This window comes from Notechis scutatus, chromosome 2 (assembly GCF_049901735.1).
Source record: "Notechis scutatus isolate UNSWTSFEM ecotype Mainland chromosome 2, rNotScu1.2, whole genome shotgun sequence".
In the NCBI taxonomy this organism is placed as follows: domain Eukaryota; kingdom Metazoa; phylum Chordata; class Lepidosauria; order Squamata; family Elapidae; genus Notechis; species Notechis scutatus.
This window is the reverse complement of record NC_142010.1, coordinates 23,775,753-23,798,384: the sequence shown is the minus strand read 5'-3', so window position 1 is coordinate 23,798,384 and position 22,632 is coordinate 23,775,753. Positions and strand designations below refer to the sequence as shown.

Below are 22,632 nucleotides of genomic sequence, written 5' to 3'. Positions count from 1 at the left end.
ACAAATATGGCTACTACCTTGCAAATCCATGCGATAAATACTAACTGCTTAGAATATTTCTTGCTTGAATTTTTTGTATTTTAAATTATATTAAGTATCAGTGTTACTTCTTTTTTTTTTGGGGGGGGGGGTATTAAGCTTCTAAAATTAAGGCTATTGTCCTTGAATGTATAATACTTTTGTGAGGTGTGCGACATTACATTTGTAATAACTGCTTCTTACCCATACAGGTAGAGCACATTGAAAAATGCTGCCTTGAATTGTTCAGTAAGGATTATTGCTACAGCCTGATCCACAATGTGAATGGTGAAATCTGCAGTCATTACCCACGTCTGATGGTCATTTTGGAATATGAAAGCAGTGACCGAGAAAGACACACGTAAGTTGGGAAGACTCAACTTCCTGGGAAGACTCTGTATATCGTTGTGGAAAATGTATTTGCCAATCACCAAGTAGAAATAAATTCGTGGACATAAATCCGAACAGTGTTAAGAGTTGTATTGATTGACTGTGGTCAAGATTATTTTGTGCTGTTAGTATATTATGAGGGTGCTTTCCTTGACTCAGCTTCACCAACTTAGAATTAGAATTCTTTAATTGGCCAAGTGTGATTGGACACACAAGGAATTTGTCTTGGTGCAAATGCTCTCTGTATACATAAAAGAAAAGATACATTGGTCAAGAGTCAAGAATCATAAGGTATAACACTTAATAATAGTCATAGGATACCATAATCAATCAAATCATACTAGGAAACAGTCCATATAAATCGTAAGGAACTTCTGAGGAAATTTTCTGCATAGCTATTGTACTTCTTCCTGTGATTAGAATCCCTTTGATTTGGTGACTAAATAGTTCACTTGGATAGCAGAATAAACTGAGAATGTTCAGACAGCACTGATAAAGAGGCTGGTGTACCAGAACCAATCCTGATCTTAGTAGGACTAATTTTTATTAATCAGCTAAACAGAGTTAATATTGTGGCTCTCTTGAAGAGTCACTTTGCACATACCTAAAATCCTACATAGTAATGCTGCTTTCCTGTTGGCAACTGCAAATCTTGAATCATACGAAATAAAAATGCTTTGTATTGTATCTTGTCAGAAATACCAGGGAATGTGTGTCAGAAAGAATTGGATAATCCCATACAAATAGACCATAAATCTTACTAGCAAACTGTTCATGCAAACTTTTACACACTAAAAAAGAATGCATTTTATTTAATCAAAAAGTTTTTGTGTGGCTGATTACATTCAAGTTGTGTATGATGTTATTTTGAAAATCTCTTGAAACTCAATAGCGGGTACTGAAGTGTCATGGTGAGTATGGGACTTCTGTTTTATTGCTGTTCCATGCATAGGTCACAAGTCATAAAGTGCATGACATTTCATATGACAGCGACAGCTATGTAGAAAATCTGTTAGATGATTTATGTCCAGAGTTGAGGGCTAGAAAGAGTAGGCCTGATTCTATTCCACCCAGCTCTCCTTTCTGATAACTTCACTCTACTCTGAAACTCATCAGCTTTATGCATACTTGCTTTTCTTTGTGTAATTAATTTCTGTACTTATGAACATTCCTAACCCTGGCTACTAGAGAATGGAGGTTCCGTGCTGGAATTGTTAATATAATTGTGCATTCTGTGATGATGTAAGTGGACAGGGGTCAGGGGAGATTTGTGTAGTGCCAGTTCTCAACAACTGGGGTTGAGAAATGCTGCACACACGAGGCTGCGGACAGCATCGAACCTGGAGGTTTAAGTAGTCAACAGACCTCCAAAGGACAAAACAAGATTGAATCTGATTAAAGGAAATTCCGAACACTTTTTTTTTTGAGATCGAACAATTTTAGGCATAACCTTATGTGTAACCTTAAAACTGTTATTTAGGTTGCTGTCCGTGTGAGATGGGTGGTTTCAACATTTGATATAGAAAATAAAAATAAGTAAGATGGCTTTGTTTGGGCGAAACATTCCTGCATTTGATGTTGGTTTGTTTTCTATATACCATGACTTTTGTCCTTCCAGATTTCAATGATTTTTTTTAATTGGCAACCTACTCAGCCTTCCAGTCATTAAAATTTGAGAACGTTTAAATGAGGGTAGGTTAATGATGTTCAGAGATCACTGGATCTCCTGCTTTGATTCTGGTTTATGCCTAGCAAGATCAATCTTTTTCTTGCCATGAATTCCCAGGGCACAATGCACCTTTGGGACAAAATCTGAGGATATTGCTCAGCAATATGGGAAGATTTGGATTATTTATTGTAAACCATGTTGGGTTATAGAATAAATAGGAAAGGGATGTAGACATTCAATACATGAATAGGTTTCTTGTAAAAAAAAAAAAAGCTTCACAGCCTTTCTGCCCATTGTTATCATAAGAATGAACCCATTTTCTTCTTGCAAGATGTTCCTCGTGTGGTTGAGAAGAACAAAAACAGAATATTGAGTCAGATTAGAGATGGGGGAGAACTGTAATGGGTTCCGTCTATGCACCATCTTCATAATCAGTACGAGGATTAGGAGACGACAAAGCTACTTTAGGACTGACTCCTCAGTGTGCTTTGCTTTCTTTGCAATGTCTCTGGCAGTTTCCATGAAGGGAAAGCAGGTTTTTCAGAAGCAAATTTTATGTGTTTAATAGTGCATAGTGATGGGATATGCTGCAGAGTTTGACCTTTTGCTGGGAATGGGGTACAGATAGTCCTTGACTTACAACAGACCACCCAAAAAGGTTGGTTGACCCAGTTCTGAAGTTCTGACAGCCACTTCCCTTCCTCCCATGGTCACATGACCACCATTAGTGTGCTCGATAACCAGTCCGCGCTTAACGGGCATTTGTAGCATCCTGCGGTCATGTGGTTGCAATTTATTACTGTTTTTGTTGAAAACCGGCATTTACTTTTGAGTTTTTGGCAAAAAAAAAAAAACCCATAGTGAGCAGTGGTTTCGCTTAACGACCATGATGACTGCTTAACAACTGAAGCCAAAAAGGTTATAAAAACGGGCCCAGTTATATGGTGACCTGCTTCATGAATGTCACGACTTATGCTTGTGATGGGCAGGCTCCATTATGGTCATAAGTTGAGGACTGCCTGTTTAGATTAGCTCTGCTTTGCAGATAGAAGTGTGGGTACCATAGAAGCTTATTGCTTTTGCCAAAGTGACAAAATCAGCACTTTGTCATAAGCTCCTTCCTTTTCGCACACACGCAAATGCAATTTAATGATATATTAAAAGGGGGCGGGGCTTGTTTTACAACAGTGCAATGTTGCTTTCCTCATTCTGCCTTCCTTGAAACCATCTCCCTCCCTCTCTCCCTCCCCCCCCCCTCTCTCTCTCATATACTGTACATACATACATATACACACTGCAGATATTTCTGGCTAAAGGCAAGAATGAGAGAAGGATTTCATATTCAGACGTTACCTAAATTAATATTTTAAAAAACCTTCCATAGTGGACCAGTTGATAATGTGGTCTCCCATGTCTTTACCACTTGGAAACAACAGCTATATTTTCCTTAAAGTGAGAACTCAACAACCACATCACTTACTAACGTAACTTGCAGTCCCAATTGTGCCCTACCTGTTGCTGCAACCCAATGCTGTGCCAATTAAAGTCCATGATTATCCTTCCTTGTATGTTGACTTCTGCGCCAACCTACATTTATTGGTTTGTTTATTTGAACAATTGGAAATGAGGAATTTCCTGACAGAGAGAACAATCGAACAGCTTGCTTCCTTGAGTTGTAGGGGCTACATCACTGAAGGTCTTCAAGAAAAGATTGGGCAACTATTTTTCTGGGAAAGTATAAAGAACTCCTGCCTTGGGTGGGAGGTTGGACTAGAAGATCTTCAAGGTCCTTTCCAGCCCTAGGATTCTGTGAAATATAGTATTGTCTCACACTATGCTGCATCCCATTCTATTTGCATGTATCTGAATAAGAGAATTGGATTGTCCCAGCTGAGATGACATCTGGCTGATAAACGCCTGAACAGGACATAGGAGATCGTATAAGACATCAGAATATTGCTGTTTTCTGAAGCACCATCCATCATGCTTGGTCACTCAACAGTGAGACACTAATGAAGTGGACACAGCAGCACCTGCATTTTCTGCGTCACATAAGAAAAGTACATCTCCCTTCTCCTGTCCTGACCACTTTCTATCGAGGGATGATTGAGAGCATCCTGTCCTATTGCATTACTGTCTGGTTTGAAAGCGTTACTGCTTCAGACAGGAAGGCGGTGCAGAGAGTGGTGCGGACGGCAGGAAAGATCATTGGCAGTCCTATATAGCATCAACCTTGTGATCTTCCAAGTTATCTTTTTCCACTTCATATTCAAAATGGACAATGATTAATTGTGTGTGTGTGTGTGTGTGCACTGGCACGAAGCTGAAAGCACCAGCCTGAGGATGGCGAGTGGGACCTCGCCGAAACGTGGCCAAGATACTCTTAATCTTACACGGGAAAAGACCCAAACACACCTAGACCTACACATATAAGTTATCTTAAGTTTTTGGTACTTACATGTATGGTATTCAGCTTTGTTCGGGTATTTTCTCCGTCATTAGTTGTGCTTTTAAAGTTGTAGCACGTTTCAGCAGAATCTCATCTGCCATCATCAGGCTTCTGTATTGCGTTCGACAAACACAATACAGAAGCCTGATGATGGCAGATGAGATTCTGCTGAAACGTTGCTACAACTTTAAAAGCACAACTACAATGACGTGGGAAAATACCCGAACAAAGCTGAATACCATACATATATACATACATAAAATGTGTATATGTGTGTTATGTATTGTATGTGTACACTTTTGAGAGCAGGCAACAGAATTTAATTTTTAATGTGTTCCAGTGTGCCCATAGTAAAAAATACAATAAAGGTTATCCATCAGTAATGGCTGGGCTCCTGGAAATGATAGAAGTTGTAATCCAGCATACCTGGACTTCATCAGGTTGGAGGAGGTTGTTCTCTGCCTTGATTTTTAGTGTGTTGGCTTCAGAATTCTGGTAACTCTTTCACGACAGCTGAGCTAGGACTATTAACCATCTTGATATATTAATTGAACACAGGGTTATAGGTTGAGAGAGCAAGCTTAATCATTTTCTTCTGTGTTTTTAAATTGTCATCCTTCCCCCTCCCCAACCCTTTGCAGAGGCTGGCAACGGAGCAGTTGTGTGTCCATATGACATGACTTTTATCACACAACTTTACTGCTGGTTGGATGGATATATGAACTGTACAGAGTCATAGAATATTCTCAGGGATATTCAAACTTAGCTGGCAATGCTTGCTCTACGCTCATGCTTTTTAATATTGTAATACTATAATTTATGTGTCTTTCGTTATCAAAGGCTTGGATCATCATAGCAATGTCATGGCTTATAGAGGCTTTTAAAATTGACTGAGAAGCTTAATGAAGTTGCCATTAAATCATAAAACCCTAAGAATAACTTTGGATCACCTCAAAGTTCAGTGTAGTTTAGAATTCTCTTCTGTAGCCAACCAGAAACTTACAAGCAAGTCAGAAGTCACTTCAGTTCATGTTCCCAAGCAACTAGGATCAGGAGGCATATTACCTCCAACACTAGAAAAACTGTAGAACTATCGTAACAAAAGGTCTTGAGAGATAAATAAATGTAAAACCTTCATTCTCTTTGAAAACCATCCAAAACAATAACCATATCTTGTGGCAGTAAATTCCAGAGTGGGATGGTGCACCTGGTCAGAAACACCTTTCTATGGAATTCTTAATGCTTCCTGAGCTTGGTGGTTTTCTTGCAGATGTTTCATTACCAACATTAGTGCACTGATGTCACAAGTGCTAATGTTATCTAATTTGGTAACAAAATGTCTTCAAGAACACCACCAAGCTCAGAGGGCACCAAGGACCCCAAAGTTCAACCCTGAGCTACAGATACCGTCTTCCGTCAGTAAACCACTTCCTTTCTGTCCCAAACCTCTACCTAATCTCATCAGATGAATCCTACATCTCAGTATTTTGAGGAAAGAGGGAAAATTTATTCTTGTCTTTAACACCTCTATCATATTCTACCTTACTTTAACAAAAAACTAAGCTGTCAATGTGATTTTTCTCAGAAAGGCCTTAATATAATATTTGCCGTACAGTGACTAGAAAAACGCACAGCACTCTAAATGCTATGAGGTTCATTTTTCACTTCTTTCCTAATAATTTGCGGTGCAAAAATGCATCCTTTTTCAGAGTTGACTCTTACAAGTAAAAACAAACTGTGTTAGAGGACCGGTCCATGAGAGGCCAGTATTTCTCAATTTTAGCAACTTGAAGATGTATGGACTTCAAATCCCAGAAGTCACCAGTCAGAATGCTGGCGGAGGAATTCTGGGAGTTGATCCACTTAACTTCAAATGGCCAAGGCTGAGAAACGCCACTCTAGGCTGAAAAATGGTGGACTTCTTTGTGTCTTTAGAAACAGCAAATTCAAAAGGATTGGTATTCCCAGCATCTCTAGGCCTTCGCAGGTGCCTTGTCTGCCTCTTTTACCACAGCAGGGTGAAAAATTGCAGCTGTACTCTGTGAAACTCTCCAGGACTAATATTTTTTTCAAATGTTTGTTAGTTTTTGCAGGAAAACACTAGATCTGCACACATATTTCAGGGTTGAAGGTTGAACGTCACCTAACAAGATGTTGATTTATACATACATATACTGCTTTTCAGTGAAGGCACCCAAGACAATATATAGTTTAAAAAAAAATTTTTTTTTTAAATATCCATGTTGCTCAATGAAGAGGGGAGAAAAACCATATGGTAATAGCTAATCCTTTTTCTTAGGGCCTATCCAATATTTCACAAAAGAGGAGGCAAGTTTTTGAAATTTTAAATCATGCAGAAATAGCTGAAACATTATGTAAAAAAAAAAACCCCAACAACTTACCAAATTTTCTCACTTCCTCAATTGCTGTTTGTTCTTTTCCGTGAAGCTAAACTTGTATTTGGCCCCAAGAGAAGTGAAAGAGGAACTGGCCAAATATTTCTCTGAAGTCACAGTATTGTCCCTCCAGGAATGGCTGGTGCATTTCCAAGGGTAATTTAGAGTGCTAAGTTGCAACTTTTTGTAAACCTAATGGCTTGGCACTGGAATGAATTGCGAGGCTGCCTCCAGGGACTAGAACAGTGTTTCCTATACTTTTTAAAGAGTGTGGATTTTAACTCCCAGGTTCCCACCCTGGGAGTTGAAATCCACACATTTCAAAGTTGCTGAGGTTAAGAAACCACTGTTCTAGAATGTACTTCAATTTTTTTTAACAATTCCAGAGACCAAACTACCTCCGTCGTGGGCTAAAGAAGAGGGTTTTTCCTTAAAGGAACAAAATATTTTCCTCTGCCAGGATTAGCAGTGCAGATACTTAGTCTTTTTTAAGTTGGACTTTTCTTCCTCTGCCATTTATATACTCAACTGTTGTAGGTGTATTTTATAGCAGAGGAAGAAGATTGTGACTAACCACTTCAATAAAAACTGGCAACGAAATTGCATTGGATGCAATCAGTGGGAGCCAAGCTGGACTCAAGGGCACCTTTATTTTTTATTTGTTTTTACATTCTGAGGGAATGTGTAATTATTTTAAATTTTAAGGATGTCAACTGCATAGAATAGAACCAGAATTTTTCCAGACAGTATCTCAAAGATGATTTGTACCTAGCAGTTTGGATAGCAAACCAATGGAGTAAGAGGACTGGATAGAATGAAAGATAAGAAAGAAGACAAGAGATGGATGGCCGGTTGACCATGATCTAATATGAATCATCGGTGCTAGACACACTGTTGTTGACAGTGTACACATTGAAGATTCTTTTCAAACTTTCTGGGAAAACCATACAAGGCAGTACCCTATATTGGCCCATGTATTCAACGCTACACAAGTGCACAAGAAACCAAGTAGCAATAACAATAGCATTTTAGGCTTATATACCGCCCCATAGTGCTTTATAGCACTTTCTGGGTGGTTTACAAGGTAAGTATTATTTGCATATTGCCTCCAACAATCTGGGTCCTCATTTTACTGACCATGAAAGACTGAATCAATCTTGAGCTTGTCAGAATTGAACTCCAGGCTGTGGGCAGAGTTTGCCTGCCATACTGCATTTTAACTACTGCACCATCAGGTCTCCTGGGTTTCCAAATGGGAGACAGGCCAGCTGTTCCGAATGGGAGAAAGTTTTCCCTTTTTTCACCTATGTCCCTTGGCTCAGCATTTCACAGAAAGGGGGAATTGCTTCTTTTCTAGCCTCAATGCCTGAATGGGGCAGTGGGCAGATTTAGGTGGGTTTTTTTTGATCCAGCTACGTGAAATATGTTTGAAGTGAGCAGGTGTTGACTGGCACCAGTTTAGGAATATCTTGCCATTCTTTCTGGTCCTCTCTCTCTGGCCCTTCTGATACGCCTTTCCATCCAGCCACCTGCTTCATGGTTCTTCCTGATGCAATGGATTGTAATCCAGAGAAGATTGGGTTGGTGTGTCTCTTTAAGTTTTATGATGCCAGGAAAACCATTTTTCCTGGGACAGAACAGCCTTTTCCTCCTTCTGTTCATTTTGTTTCTTTGTAGTTTCGAAGTTAAGTATACTCTTATGTCCAAATCATTATTTAAGATAAGGGCTTGCTTCAAACTTGACATGTAAAAACATGGGAGATAGCTACCTCACTAGTATATTTCTCTTTGCAGTCTGCTGTTCTGTTTGCTTGCTTGATTTTAAATTTACATTCCAATTTTCTTCTGCAGCTTCAGGGCAGGGGCCTAGTGCTCCATTTTCTTACTTTCCTCCCCCACAACAACAAGCCTGTGAGGTAGGCTGGACTAAGGCAAAATTACTGACCTAAATCATAGCAACATGTGGCATATAAACACTAATCACCCAGCAAGCTGAGATAGTCAATCTGAACTTTGCTTCAGTATCTTATCTAAAACAGAAAAAGGGTGAATGTGAGTTTAATGCATTGCTGACTGCCCAGAGTCACATCCATAAAATGGGTGGCCCTGTAAATTGATTCCATAAATTGAATAAAATATAAAAATATTTATTTCCCTTGAATAAGAATAAATGATTGAGTACATTCTTATTATAACCCCTGGGCAGCACTCAATCAATTCATTGGTCTTTTCTAACAGTTGCACAAATGTCTGCTTCTGTGTGGTCAGTAGAAGGAAACTTTCATTTCAGCCAGTTGTTTTAAGCCAATTTCAAGACAAAAGGTTGGATTCAAAATTCTGATGATGGTAAATTGTCTGTTGGTGGATCAAGTTCCCTCATCCAGGTATGTGTTTAGGAGAATTGAAGGTACTTTAGGAGCAGATCTTGGAGACAGCAAAAAAAGGTGACAGAGGAAAAGGGAAATTTTCATTTCTGAGTTGAATTTAGTCCAGAATCAGATTGGGGTCTCCAAACTTGGCAACGTTAAGATTTGTGGACTTCAACTCCCAGAATTCCTCAGGTAGTCATGCTGGCTGGGCAATTCTGGGAGTTGAAGTCCACAAATTGCCAAGTTTGGAGACTCCTGGATTAGAATATAGCATACAGTTATTGCACAGTCTTAAATCTGATTTCACTGAGAGTTTGTCAGGTGTCCAGGTTTCCCTCTGTGTTGTCCAGAGTAAATAACATCCTTATTTATTCTAAGGTTTTGGCTGTTTCGGAGCTATTTGTGAGATTAACCGTATTGTGTGGCTTTCCTCTGGTTTCATTTCTGTGTCAGGCTTTCACTTTGAAGAATCACTGATAATTTTGAAGAGAAATGCCAGTTTTCCTAGTTAGATATGCACCCTTTTGAACATGCAAAGAGAAATCCTTTAAAAGCCGATCCATTAGGAAACGTGAATGTCTATGTATACTGTGCCACTGTGTGGCAGTGATAGACTCAGATATGGTCTTGTGCTTTTTTATTTTAATGTAGAAGAGAAGAACAGCTGCTAATTTCCTAACCAGCAGCTGGAAAGAGTTGAGTTGTGTCCCTTTTACTGCATGGGCAGAATTCTGTAAATCAGTACCTTTGTTACACCAATTTCTTTTCAAGAATAGTTCTGAAACCACACCTGACCTCTCAGAGGTCAAAACAGCAAGAACGTATTTCACAAGAACCTCTGTCTATATATTATTTTGTCTTGGCATTTGAAGCACCATCTTTTATTTCTGAAACATGGAAGGGAAACTGACACCAGGTCACTCATTCCTGCATCACGTTTCCTTAATTAAACTTCCATGCTGAAGGTACAAATGTTTTCTTCAGTGACAGCCTTTGCGGGCTCCCAATTCTTTGTGTAGGGAAAAGAACGTGATTTCAAAAGCCATCATGGTATGGTTTAAAAGTGGTTAAAAGGGATTTGGGAGCCCTGATGCCTTGTCCTGCTCAGCCGTGAACGCTGAACATTCGGCCTGCTCTGTTGAACCCGCTGAGCAGAATTATTTATGTCGTTTTCCATTTTCATCCTGCCCTCTCAGAAGACCCGGAGAAGTGTAAAAGCAACACACTTGTATCGCCAAATCTACTTTCCTCCGATTTTTGTAATGTGGTTTGCAGTTCCAAAAATAGCCTGTGTAAAAAGGGCATCTTTTCAGATGCACACGTTTTCATTTTTTTTTTTAAAAAAGAGCTAATTTTGAATGGATTTAAACTGGGGGGGGGGAAATAAAGATAAAACTAGGGGTGCCATATCTCTTATAGCCACAAAGTTTGCCAAAGCAGGAGGTTGTTTCGCAAAGCGAGTCCTCTCCTCCTCCCTTCTCTCAAACTATTGGCCTCAGAAGGGACAAACCGAAGCAGCTAAGCTATTGAAGGCTGATGCCAGATGCCCAGGTAGGAATTTGCGTGCCTCTGCATGACAGCTAATGAACGGCTTTGCTCCCCACAGGTTTGAAAGCACCGTCCAGATTGGCAAGCTGCAAGACCTGATCCACCGCAGTAAAATGGCCCGATGTAGAGGCCGGTTTGTCTGCCCTGTCATCCTCTACAAAGGAAAGGTAAAGCTGTGCGTATCCTGTACACCAGGGGTCCCCAAGCACCGGGCCGCAGACCGGTACCGGTCCATGGAACATTTCCTACCGGGCCGCCGGTTTGCTGGGCGCCGCCATCTTGTTTGACGAGAAAGTGCTTCCGGTGAGCTTTTCCGGTTGGAAAGCAGCGTTTGGGTCCTGAAGGAATCCTCGCGCCTTAGTTTCATCGAAGGGGGGGTGGCTTTGAACGAAACTAAGGCGCGAGGATTCTTTCAGCACCCAAGGCAAGGCGAGCCGAGCGACCGTCCCGAAGCCGTCCCGAAGCGAAGCCCATCGACAAAGGTACAAAGGAGGAGTTGAAGGTGGCGGGGACGGCTGGCTGGCTGGCCGGTCGCTCGGCTCGCCTTGCCTTGTCATGCGTGCTGATGCCGGTACCGGGCTGCAGATCATTTTGTGATGCCGGTACTGGGCCGCGGCACAAAAAAGGTTGGGGGCCACTGCTGTACACCTTTCGTAGATCGCTTCCAGGGTTTTTAAAAAAAATCATTAAAAAAAAATCAAAATCAAAAAATGGATTTTTAAAAATGTAAATCTTATTTTTTTTTAATTTTTATCCAATTTATTTTAATAAAATGCTTTTGGAGTAAAAAATCTTATCTAGTTTTCTATTGAAGATACATTAATAATTTAGTTTATTCAGCGTGAAACGGAGCTTAGTTATGTAGCGTGAGGCTGCATATTCTGCAATATTGGGACTGTCGGGGAGCCAACAGAAGGTCAGAGGAGGAACTGCTTGCAGGACGCAGATGGCAGTTGCTCTTTAAAAATTATGATTTAAATCGAGTTGATTTAAATCAATCCTTTTGACTAGCGATTTAAATCGTGATTTCAATAGACTTGATTTGAATCCAATCCACCCTGATCGCTTCTGTCTGTGGGGAGATGGGTCGTAGTAGCCTTTGCTGGACTGAATCCTAGAAGGCCCGAAAATAAGCCAGGACCTTCTGCTTGTGAGCCTCCTCCTGCTTCTCACCATCTGAAGCTGCCCTCAGAGAGGCAGAAGAGGAAACAGGCCCATCAAGAGCCTCGGTGGCGCAATGATTAGAGTGCTGTCCTGCAGGCCACTTCTGCTGGCTGCCTGCAGTTTGGCAGTTCGAATCCCACCAGGCTCAGGGTTGACTCAGCCTTCCATCCTTCCGAGGTGGGTAAAATGAGGACCCAGATTGTTGGGGGCCTCTGTAAAACCGCTTAGAGAGGGCTGTAAAGCACTATAAAAGCGGTATATAAGTCTAAGTGCTATTGCTATTGCTTCTCTCACTTCCAGCCTTCAGCTTGTCACAATTTTGTGGTGGGACACGTGGAGGGGTTTTATTGGGGATGGATGGGTCAGGGTGTGGTGTTTTTTTTTTTTTAGATCTACATCAGGTGTCTCAAATTTTTTCCTTACCCGTTAACATTTGCTGCCTTTACTGAATAGCTGGTTCTCTCTCTCTTTTTTTTTCTTTGGATGTTTGTCAAGAAGCCTTTTAATATTTATTCATAATTTCCTTAATTAACCTCAGCTCATTCTGAGCTTGGGCCTTTCCCTGGCACTCTCCCTGCAGTTCTGGGCTTCCGCTATATACTCTCCAGAGGTGGGATTCAAATTTTTAACAACCGGTTCTGTGGGTGTGGCTTAGGTAGTAGGTGTGGCTTGGTGGTCATGTGACTGGGTGGACATGGCTTGGTGGTCATGTTATTGGCTGGGTGTGGCCAACTCACAATATCACTCACATCGAGGCACGCATCTCCTTGTCTGGCCTCTCCTGACTGTGGGGATGCTGTAACAGTCGTAAGTGTGAAAAACGGTCATACGTCACTTTTTTCAGTGCCATTGTAACTTTGAATGGTCACTCCACACAAGCAAAGTACCAGCAAAGGAGGGGGAAAAATACTCCAGAGAAGTTCCTGAGACAGGAAGTCTAGTCCTGCCAAGAATGTAATAAGGGTTAACAGAGAGGCAGTTTCTGTAAGCAACACCAGAATGTTTCCTTCCTGCCTTCCTTACAGGATTAGGCCAGTAATTTCTTCTAACAACCGGTTCTCCGAACTGCTTAGAATGTTAACAACCGGTTCTAGCGAATAGGTGCAAACTGGTAGAATCCCACCCCTGATACTCTCCCCTTGCGGCCTGGCCTGTTTCCCATTTCTCCTGCATGCATCTTCTTTTCTGCTCTCAAATTTTAAATATAAGCTTTTTGTGTAGCCACATTGGGGCTCCCACCCCCACCCCTGTAGTGTTCCATTTTGTTCCTTGCTACAATTGTTTGCGTGTATACTTACAGTGAAGGTAGTCCTTAGGATCAGAAACATGGTTATAACTTATTATGGTTGAGGCACCCACATGTGGTCATGTGACCAAGAGGGAACAGTGCAATGTGACCATTTAAAATAGCCAGGGGGTGCTTTATAGGCTGCAAAGCACCAGTTCTGTGGCCGTTGTAAATGTGAACAATCCTTAAGCAACTGACCATAAGCTGAGGATCACCTGTTAGAAACTTCCACTCAGCTTGCACTCCTTTTCCCATTAGCAATAGCACTTAGACTTATATACCACTTTATAGTGCTTTACAGCCCTCTCTAAGCGGTTTTACAGAGTCAGCCTATTGCCCCAAACAATCTGGCTCCTCATTTTACCCACCTCGGAAGGATGGAAGGCTGAGTCAACCCTGAGCCTGGTGGGATTTGAACTGCCCAATTGCAGGCAGCCGGTAGTCAACAGAAGTGGCCTGCAGTACTGCACTCTAACCACTGCACCACATTAGCTATGGATACCTTGATATCTTATCCTACAGGTGCTTTTTTCAAGAGGCAACTGGACTGTCTGGTTTTTCTTTGAAGTTTTCTTCAAAGAAAAACCAGAAAGTCCAGTTGCCTTATGGAAAAAGCACCTTTGGGACAACCATGGCCTGGATGAATCTCCACAGACTTGAAATCTTATCATTGCTTTAGAGTTGGTTAAAATCCTTCTAAAGTGCAAGAGACTTGTTTGAGTATAGTTAGTTATTAGGGTAGCTTCTTCTTATAAAATTAAGAACTTTAGTATTACTTTTTCTCAAATGTTCCTGCTGTTTCTTAAATGAGATCATCTTCATTAAAGATAATGAGTTGATAAACATTAAAAGAGCACCGCTAAGCGCGATTGCGTGAGTGAATGGGAAAGGAAGTGCAGGAACTTGGCACTGGGATTACTGTGGTAAGGAATGAAATTTGTGTTGCAAGCTGTGCAACCATCTTGCTAGAATGCTTCAGAGCAAAACCATTTTGATTTGGGGTAGTGCAATAAGCCTGAAAGAGAATAGAATCCATTGCTGTATCTTTGTACTGTTATTGGTCTTTGTCTCCTCAGCATATATGCCGATCAGCCACACTGGCAGGGTGGGGAGAACTTTATGGGCGAACAGGATACAATTACATTTTCTCAGGTAAGGGAAAGGAGGTTTGTGGGAGGCGTAGTTTTACTGTTCATAATGCTATTGAAGAGAAATGGAGCATCTGTGGAAATTAGTAGGTGGTTGCTCTTTTAAGCTAGAAGAAACAAGTAATAATAATATGGGTTGCTAGGTTTGAGTTAGTGCTGTGTATAAATCCAGGCCCTGTGGCTTGTAAAATGCAGTTTACTGTTGTGTATGCATTACGTTAAAACAAATCACAAGTTAATGCACGCAATGTTTATATGTAAATAGCTGTTAGTTATTTCAAGATGAAGTTCCTGTGATGTACAAAGAAACTTTTGTGGCTAGATTTAGCCACCAGGGGCAAACTTGTTGATCTTTTGCATCAAAAACAAAACCTAACCCAGTTTATTTCGTTGGCTTCATGGGATGGCTCAGTAAGAATCCTCTGAGGAATTCTGGGAGTTGAAGTCCACAAGTCTTAAAGTTGCCAAGTTTGGAGACCACGACTCTACGGCAATGTTTTTCAGCCTTGACCAACTTTAAGAGGTCTGGACTTCAACTCCTAGAATTCCCTTGCTAGCAATGTTGGCTACAGAATTTGGGAGTTGAAGTCCAGACATTTTAAAGTCGCTAAGGTTGACAAAAGCCCTGATGATCTCACTTGACTCATTCACAATAGCAAGTCCACTTGGATTGTTTAATATGCTGAACTGATGGGAAGTCTGAAATTACCTGGGAGGCAGGGGTGGGATTCCACCGGTTCTGTCCGGCTCTACAGAACTGGTAGCTCTGAAAAGCAGCAGACACAGAACCGGTTCTGTATCAGCTGCTGTTTTGGCCCACCTGCCCGCCTGGGCTCTTACCTGTCCTTTATTTCCTGCTTTTTCAACCGCAGCTGCTTTGCGCGGCACAGCTGCGGTTGAAAAAGCAGGGAAAAAGGGGCTTTTCCAACCTCTGCGCACCTGCACGCAGCGCTGCTCAGCTGTCCGGGCAGCTCAGCAGGTCGTAAATTGCACTCACGCGACTCGCGCATGCGCACACGACACAGAGCAACAAAACTGGTAGTTATACCGGTCGGATCCCATCCCTGCCTGGGAGAATTATTGGACCATAAAAAGAGCTTTCTTAGTCCCAAACCACAGTTGCTATAATTCATCGCAATATGTGACTGCTAACTTGCTTTTCTGTTCCCTTTTTAAATGACTATTTATAGGTGGTTCAGATGATGCCTGGGCAGATACGGAAGACTTGTCAGAAGAGGACTCTGCTTTAAGGTCTGTTTGTTTTCTGTGCTGATGTGTTGTATATCAGATTCTGACTTCTTTCCTCAGCTTGCCTGGCCTCCCTCCCCCTCTCCCTTTCTCTCCCTCTCCCTCTTCCTCCCTCTCTCTCTCCCCCCCTCTTTCTCCCTCTCTCCTCCCTCCCTCTTTCTCTCTCTCTCTCCCTCTTTCTCCCTCCTCCCTTTCTCTCCCTCTCCAACCCTCCCTTCCCCTCCCCCCTCTCCTCTCTTTCTCCTCCTTCTTCTCCCTCCCCCTCTTTCTCCCTCCCTCCCTCCCTCCTCTCTCTCTCCTCCTCTCCCTCCCTCCCTCCCTTCCCTTTCTTCCTCTCTCCTCCCCTCCCTTTCTCTCCTCTTCCTCCCTCTCTCTCCCCTCTTTCTCCCTCACTCCTCACTCTTTCTCTCTCTCTCCTCCCTCTCCCACTCTCCCTCTCTCCCTCCCTCCTCTTTCTCTCCCTCTCCATCCCTCCCTCTCTCTCCCTCTCCTTTCTCTCCCTCTTCTTCTTCTCCTCCCTCTCCCCTCTTCTCCCTCACTCCTCACTCTTTCTCTCTCTCTCATCCCTCTCTCTCCACTCTCCTCTTTCTCCCTCCCTCCTTTCTCTCCCTCTTTCTCTCCTCTCCAACCCTCCCTCTCCCCCTCTCCTTCTCTCCCTCTTCTTCCCTCCCTCCCTCTCTCCCCTCTTTCTCCCTCCCTCCCTCTTTCTCTCTCTCTCCCTCCCCCTCCCTCTTTCTCCCTCCCTTCCTCTTTCTCTTCCTCTCTCCCTCCCCTCCCTTTCTCTCCCTCTTTCCTCCCTCTCTCTCTCCCTCTTTCTCCCTCCTCCCTCACTCTTTCTCTCTCTCTCCATCCCTCTCTCTCCCACTCTCCCTCTTTCTCCCTCCCTCCCTTTCTCTCCTCTCTTCTCTCTCCCTCTCCAACCCTCCCTCTCTCCCCCCTCCCCTTTCTCTCCCTCTTCTTCTTCCTCCCTCCCTCTCTCCCTCTTTCTCCCTCCCTTCCTCTTTCTCTTCCTCTCTCCCCCTCCCTCCCTCCCTCCCTCTTTCTCTCCCTCTCCAACCCTCCCTCTCTTTCCCCCTCCCCCTCTCTCCCCCCTCCCCCCCCTCTCTCTCTCTCTCTCTCTCTCTCTCTCTCTGTCACCAACACAAACCTCATCAAAAAGTTTCTTTCACTAACCTGAAATTACAGGGGCAATAATTAATGGTTATGTTTCCTGAATCTCTGTTGTGCCAGTGCAAAACAATTATAAACATCCCTGGAACTTCAGAAGTTGGTAGCTGAAGCAATAGCCATTGTCCTGCTATAAAAGTTATATAACTGGTTACATAAGTATTTTATTGGGCCTCCCTCTGTGAGGGGGATGAGCAGTTCAAAAAATGTGATAAATAAATAAAATTAAGGGCTATCAGGAGAGATAGGTAGAGCCAAGACTTGTGTAGGCCATAGGATGAAAGTCTTACAGCATTGCTGTGAATTTTATTTAATATCTATTTTAACTTCGAGAAATATGCTTGAAGTTGCTCAAAGTAGTTTATGGCAGATTTTTTTATTCTATTTTATTTTAACTTCAAAAGAAGTTCTTCTTCTTTTGAAGTTAAAATAAAATAGAATTTTAAAAAAATTCTTGTAGATAGTCAAGGTAGTTTATAGCAGATTTTTTTTAAAAAAATGATAAATTTGAAATTGCACTGAAATCTCACAAAAGCTAAAATTTCTCAGGCAAGAATAATGTGTTTTGCACACTCCATAAAGTATCACAATGTTAGATCATAAATGCAGATTAAGCACTTAAAATTCTTCTCTATAGAGCAGGGGCATCCAACCTTGGCAACTTCAAGACTTGTGGACTTCAACTCACAAAATTAACAACACTTAACAGTTTATCTAGTTTGACTTTGCTTCCAATCGAGAGAGATTCTGGAGAATGTGATTTGGGGGAGGTGAGAGGTGAGAGATGAATTGGGAGCTGTTGTATCCAAACCAATCAAATTGTCAGAGTTATTGTGTTTATTAGCAATGTCTTTCTCCCTAGTTCTTCACCCCTTATTTTGACCCATTTACATAGAGGACTTCAAACGCTTGAGTCCTGAGCTGGATGCTATCTCTTGGAGGCACCTCCCTTGCAAAAAACAAATATATATATATATATATATATATATATATATATATATATATATATATATATATATATATATATATATATATATGTTTTCTTAAGTTTTCGCGGTAGATAGATACGATTTAGTTGTCTTTAAGTAGATAGCAGAATCTCATCTGCCAATACAGAAGCCTGATGATGGCAGATGAGATTCTGCTAAAGAAAGAACAACTAATGACGGAAAACAACCATATCATATATAGATAGATAGATAGATAGATAGATAGATAGATAGATATAGATATAGATATAGATATAGATATAGATATAGATATAGATATAGATATAGATAGATAGATAGATAGATAGATATATCTTGAAATGAATGGGTCTTTCAGGATCTTTGCCCCCACAAAGCATTCTGGCTGTTCTGGCACGCACGGCTTCCTAAACCCTTTTGATTTCCCCTAATGGATTGCTAAGCCTTGTTTTTCCTTCATTTCAGAAATGCAGACTCGCAACTCTTTGACAAAGTCCGAGGTCACGACATCAAGCTCTTGCGATATCTGTCAGTTGCATACATCTGTGACCTGATGGTGGAGAACAAGAAAGTGAAGTTTGGATTGAAGTAAGCACCTGTTCTGACCCAAGCCTCGTTCAAATCAAACAAACGCAAAACATAAGATAAAAGCAAAACCTTTTTAATGCGTTTCTGTGAATTCTATTCATTCACAGCAAAGCGCTATTAAAACTAATTTTCCCAGATAAGAGCAAGCCCTGTCAAGGTTGTGCAAGGCTGCCAAGAACCACAAGATTAAGTGCAAGGAAATATTCAAAGCCAAAAGTCTCCGAAAACAAACCAGGATAGACCGAATGTCCACGAGGACTTGAAGTGCAAGAACTTCTTTGCTTCCTGCAAAGAATCCCACCTCTGAGGGCTGGCTTTTATCCCTTAAGGGAGGGGCTATCACTTTGCATCACCTCCAGAGTCACCCGTGCTGCTGCAGCTGCTCTTTCCTTCGAGCAGCCCTGCACGCACGCCCACTGGGCACAGGCTCCTCAGGAACCTCTTCATCACTGCTGCCAGCCTCCACAATCTCCAAAGGCAGCCTCCCACTCTCTGATAGTCCTGGCCCCATCCCTGCATCACACGCAAGCCCTCATCTCAGTCCTCACTCTCCGAGGCCTCAGCCGTCCGCACCTGCTACCGGCAAACCACAACAGCACCTGTGCGTGATGTAGTCCAGATGCAGCAGGGGGATTTTGAGCCACATTCCAGCTGAGGAATGCTAAGAGAGAGTTGGAAGGGACCTTGGAGGTCTTCTAGTTCAACCCCATGCTCAAGCAGGAAACCTTTCTACCATTTCGGACAGATGGTTGTCCAATCTCTTCACCCACAACTTAGAGCTGGGCTTCAGCCTCAGGGATAACTAGATTCAAAGAGGTTGGACAGCCATTTGTCTGAAACGGTACCGTACAGGGTTTCCTGGGGTTGGACTAGGAAGATCTCCAGGGTCGCCTCCAATTCTATTATTCTGTGAAATTCTTATTCTACCACAAATGTATTCAAGAGTTTTGCAGCATTCATTCAGCACCAGAAAAAATAAATGGCTGGTGCTTCATTTAACATCTTTATAAACATAATAAGTAGATTTTACAAACCAGTTGTAGATTTCTCCAACATGGAGCCAACTCAGACAGAAACATGTTGCGCGTAACTTCAGTAGCACACAGAAACAGAGATCAGTTTCGCTTTAGTTCAGCAGGCAAGCAGAGGAGAGAAGCAGTTTCATCTTCAACAGTCTCAGAGCTTAATGGAGCTGCAGAGCTTAACATAGCTGCCACACCTAAGGTACTTTTAGTTTCAGTTTCCTCACTGGCTGACTTAGTTGCTACGCCTATTCATTGGCTGACCTTGTTTTCCAGTTCATGAATATACTCTGACAAAATTGTCCTCATTTGATGACTGCGGGCAAAGTGCTGTTGCCCATCTCATTTGTGAGGATAAAAAGCAGGAAGTCATCCTGATTGCTATAGAGGGGGGGTGGGGAATCTAAAATTCCTGGATGATGACATCTTCTTCTTGTTGTTGTGGTTATCCACATCTCCCAGAAATAAAAGCTCCATTTGTTCAAAGGTTTTAAGAGTGAGAACTGACCACAGCACTGTCTTACAGCCTTAATTGTTGAGAGCCAGAAAATGTAGTTACGTTTCTTTCGCAAATGTGAAAGAAAATAGACCCAGACTTTCTAGGTGTAGTGAAGTGGCTTCATAATATTGGATAGTTGCTAAATATTGCCAAAGAATTTCACCCCCACGCGGTGCATTTGCTTGTCTCTTTCAGTGTGACGTCTTCTGAGAAAGTGGATAAAGCACAGCGCTATGCTGACTTCACTCTCCTTTCCATCCCTTACCCAGGTAGGTTGGAGCAATGGATTAAAACTTGGGCAGTAGCAAAATACTTGATACTATTATAGATGAATTGGGAATAGAAGATATTTCAGAGACTCGAGGTGAAAGACTACAGGATGCCAAGTACTGTACAGGTAGTCCTTGACTTACGACCACAGTTGAGCCCAAAATGTCTGTTGTTAAGTGAGACCTCTGTTAAGTGAGTTTTGCCCCCATTTTACGACCTTTCTTGCCACAGTTGTGAAGTGGATCACTGCAGTTGATGAGTTAGTCATCCGGTAGTTAAGTAAATCTGGCTTCCCCATTGGCTTTGCTTGTCAGAAAGCCATAACCGCATGACCTTGGGACACAGCCACGGTTGTAAGTATGAACCAGTTGCCAAGCCTCTGAATTTTGATCACATGATTGGGATACTGCAAATCTCGTAATTCTGAAAAACTATCATAAGTCACTTTTTTCAGTGCTGCTGTAACTTTGAGTGGTCACTAAGTGAACTGTTGTAAGTCGAGGACTACCTGTATAGTTTTTAATCTTCACGAGAAACTATATTTCAGGCTCTTTTTTAAAGTTTTTTTTAGTCCCACCTTTATTATATAACCCCTGGTCCGTGGACTGCCACAGTCCGTAGCATGCCAGAAACTGGGGCATGCAAACAATTGAAGCCCCATCTGTGGGATGCAGGCAGCACACACACAAAACTACACCCCCTCAGGTCTGCAGAAACACCTTTTCCCACAGATCCTGGTGCCCAAAAGTTTGGGGGCTACTGCCTTCTATTTTGGAACACTGCTGTTAGGAATAACATGGTTACCTAACTTAGTTTGAGTAAAATAATATATATATAGACTATGATTGTGTGTATCACTTTAAATGCAGACCATGTATTTTGGGTGCGGTTGTAAAATCACCCTAAGAGGGAGCAAGAGAGCTCACTGTTTGCTGGCTTTTACTGGATTGCTGACAATGATGGATTGATGGTGATAACTGCTTGTTTTCCCTGCTATTGCTGAACGAAGAAAAGAGGTTTGATTTTCTTCATATCTCTACTGCAAAAAGAGATATATTACTGGACTGATTATTTGTAAGTTTACTGACCTCTTTTTCGACACTGGACTTTGCTAATGGATAATCCCCGGACGGACTGAACTTAGTGTATGATATATGGACTGTTTGACTATGCTAACAATCTTACTGGAATAAACTATTTAACTAGCACATTGTATCTGTTTTACTGAGTGTAAACTACAACAACGTTTATCTCACATATCTGCCTGCCTGCCTGACTACCGTTGCACGTTCTGCTAGGGTGTACATCCCTAACACTGGTTATGGGCCCAGGTGCACAGTCAGACTAACCAGGATATAACAGGCTTGAAAGTGAGAGTTTGTGTAGTTACACAATACTGCAAACAGACATCTGTGTTTTATTAATTATAGTTTAATATCCAGAAAAAGATGGCACAAGTCAATTTACAAAGTTTGTCTCTAATATCCAAACTGGATGGAACAAACTATGTTTCATGGTCTATGAAATGCAGCCTACTTCTACGAAGAGAAGGTTTGTGGAGTATAATTCAAAACCCACCAGAGGTAGATGCATGGGATCCGGAGGATGAGGATGATGCCCAGAAAATACAAGAATATAAACTGAAGAATGAGCAAGCTCTCTGTATAATAGGACTGACACTCTCTGACCAGCAGCTTGTCCATATTCGTGGAGAAGAAACAGCTGCGAAATGTTGGGAGAATTTAAAGAAGATTTATGTTCGAGACAGTGTAGGAGCACGTATAAATCTTACACGAAAGCTGTTTAGAACACATCTTCAAAAGAATGGAGACATGCTGAGTCATATAAACACTATGAAGAGAATTTTTCAGGAACTGCATGAAAAAGAACTTATCTTCACAGAACTACATCAAGTTTATATAATTTTGTCTTCGTTAGATGAGAGCTACGACGACTATGTAACTTCACTTGAAGTTCTGCCAAAAGATAATCTTACATTAACTGATATTACTGGCAGATTAATTGAAGAAGCCAGGAGAAGGCTTGAAAGGGATCAACTCAGAAGGGAAAAACAACCCACAATGTGAAGAAGAGAAAATATCTTCGTCAGCCTATACAATTAAAAAATGTTTTAATTGTGGAGGAAAAGGACATTTGGCTAGATTCTGCAAGAAAGCAAAAAGCCAAAATGCCAGCCAGAATGCTAAAAGGCATCAAAAGGATAAAAAAATGCATAGAGTTAGCCATGTATAGCAACGAAACTGTGAATAATAATTTATGGGTTGTAGATAGTGGAGCATCGCACTGCATAACGAATGATAAGAAAAGATTTGTTAAGATGTCCACAAGTTCACAGCAGATATCGTTAGCTAATGGCTGGAAACTGAAAGCTAAAGGTGAAGGTATAGCATATTGTTCTTGCATAAAAGAA

At 41.7% G+C, this 22,632-nt stretch overlaps 1 protein-coding gene across 4 annotated transcripts in view; it reads left to right on the top strand.

Annotated features, from left to right (window-relative positions):
* Positions 1–22,632, top strand: part of MTMR14 (myotubularin related protein 14) — a 111,399-nt gene that overhangs the window by 1,988 nt on the left and 86,779 nt on the right. For all 4 annotated transcript variants that reach the window (XM_087954490.1, XM_087954492.1, XM_087954489.1 and 1 more), the window contains exons 2-7: positions 231–379; positions 10,898–11,006; positions 14,368–14,443; positions 15,630–15,690; positions 18,288–18,410; positions 20,127–20,200. In XM_087954490.1, coding sequence (XP_087810616.1) covers positions 231–379; positions 10,898–11,006; positions 14,368–14,443; positions 15,630–15,690; positions 18,288–18,410; positions 20,127–20,200 — 592 coding nt within the window. The remainder of the gene's footprint in view (positions 1–230; positions 380–10,897; positions 11,007–14,367; positions 14,444–15,629; positions 15,691–18,287; positions 18,411–20,126; positions 20,201–22,632) is intronic.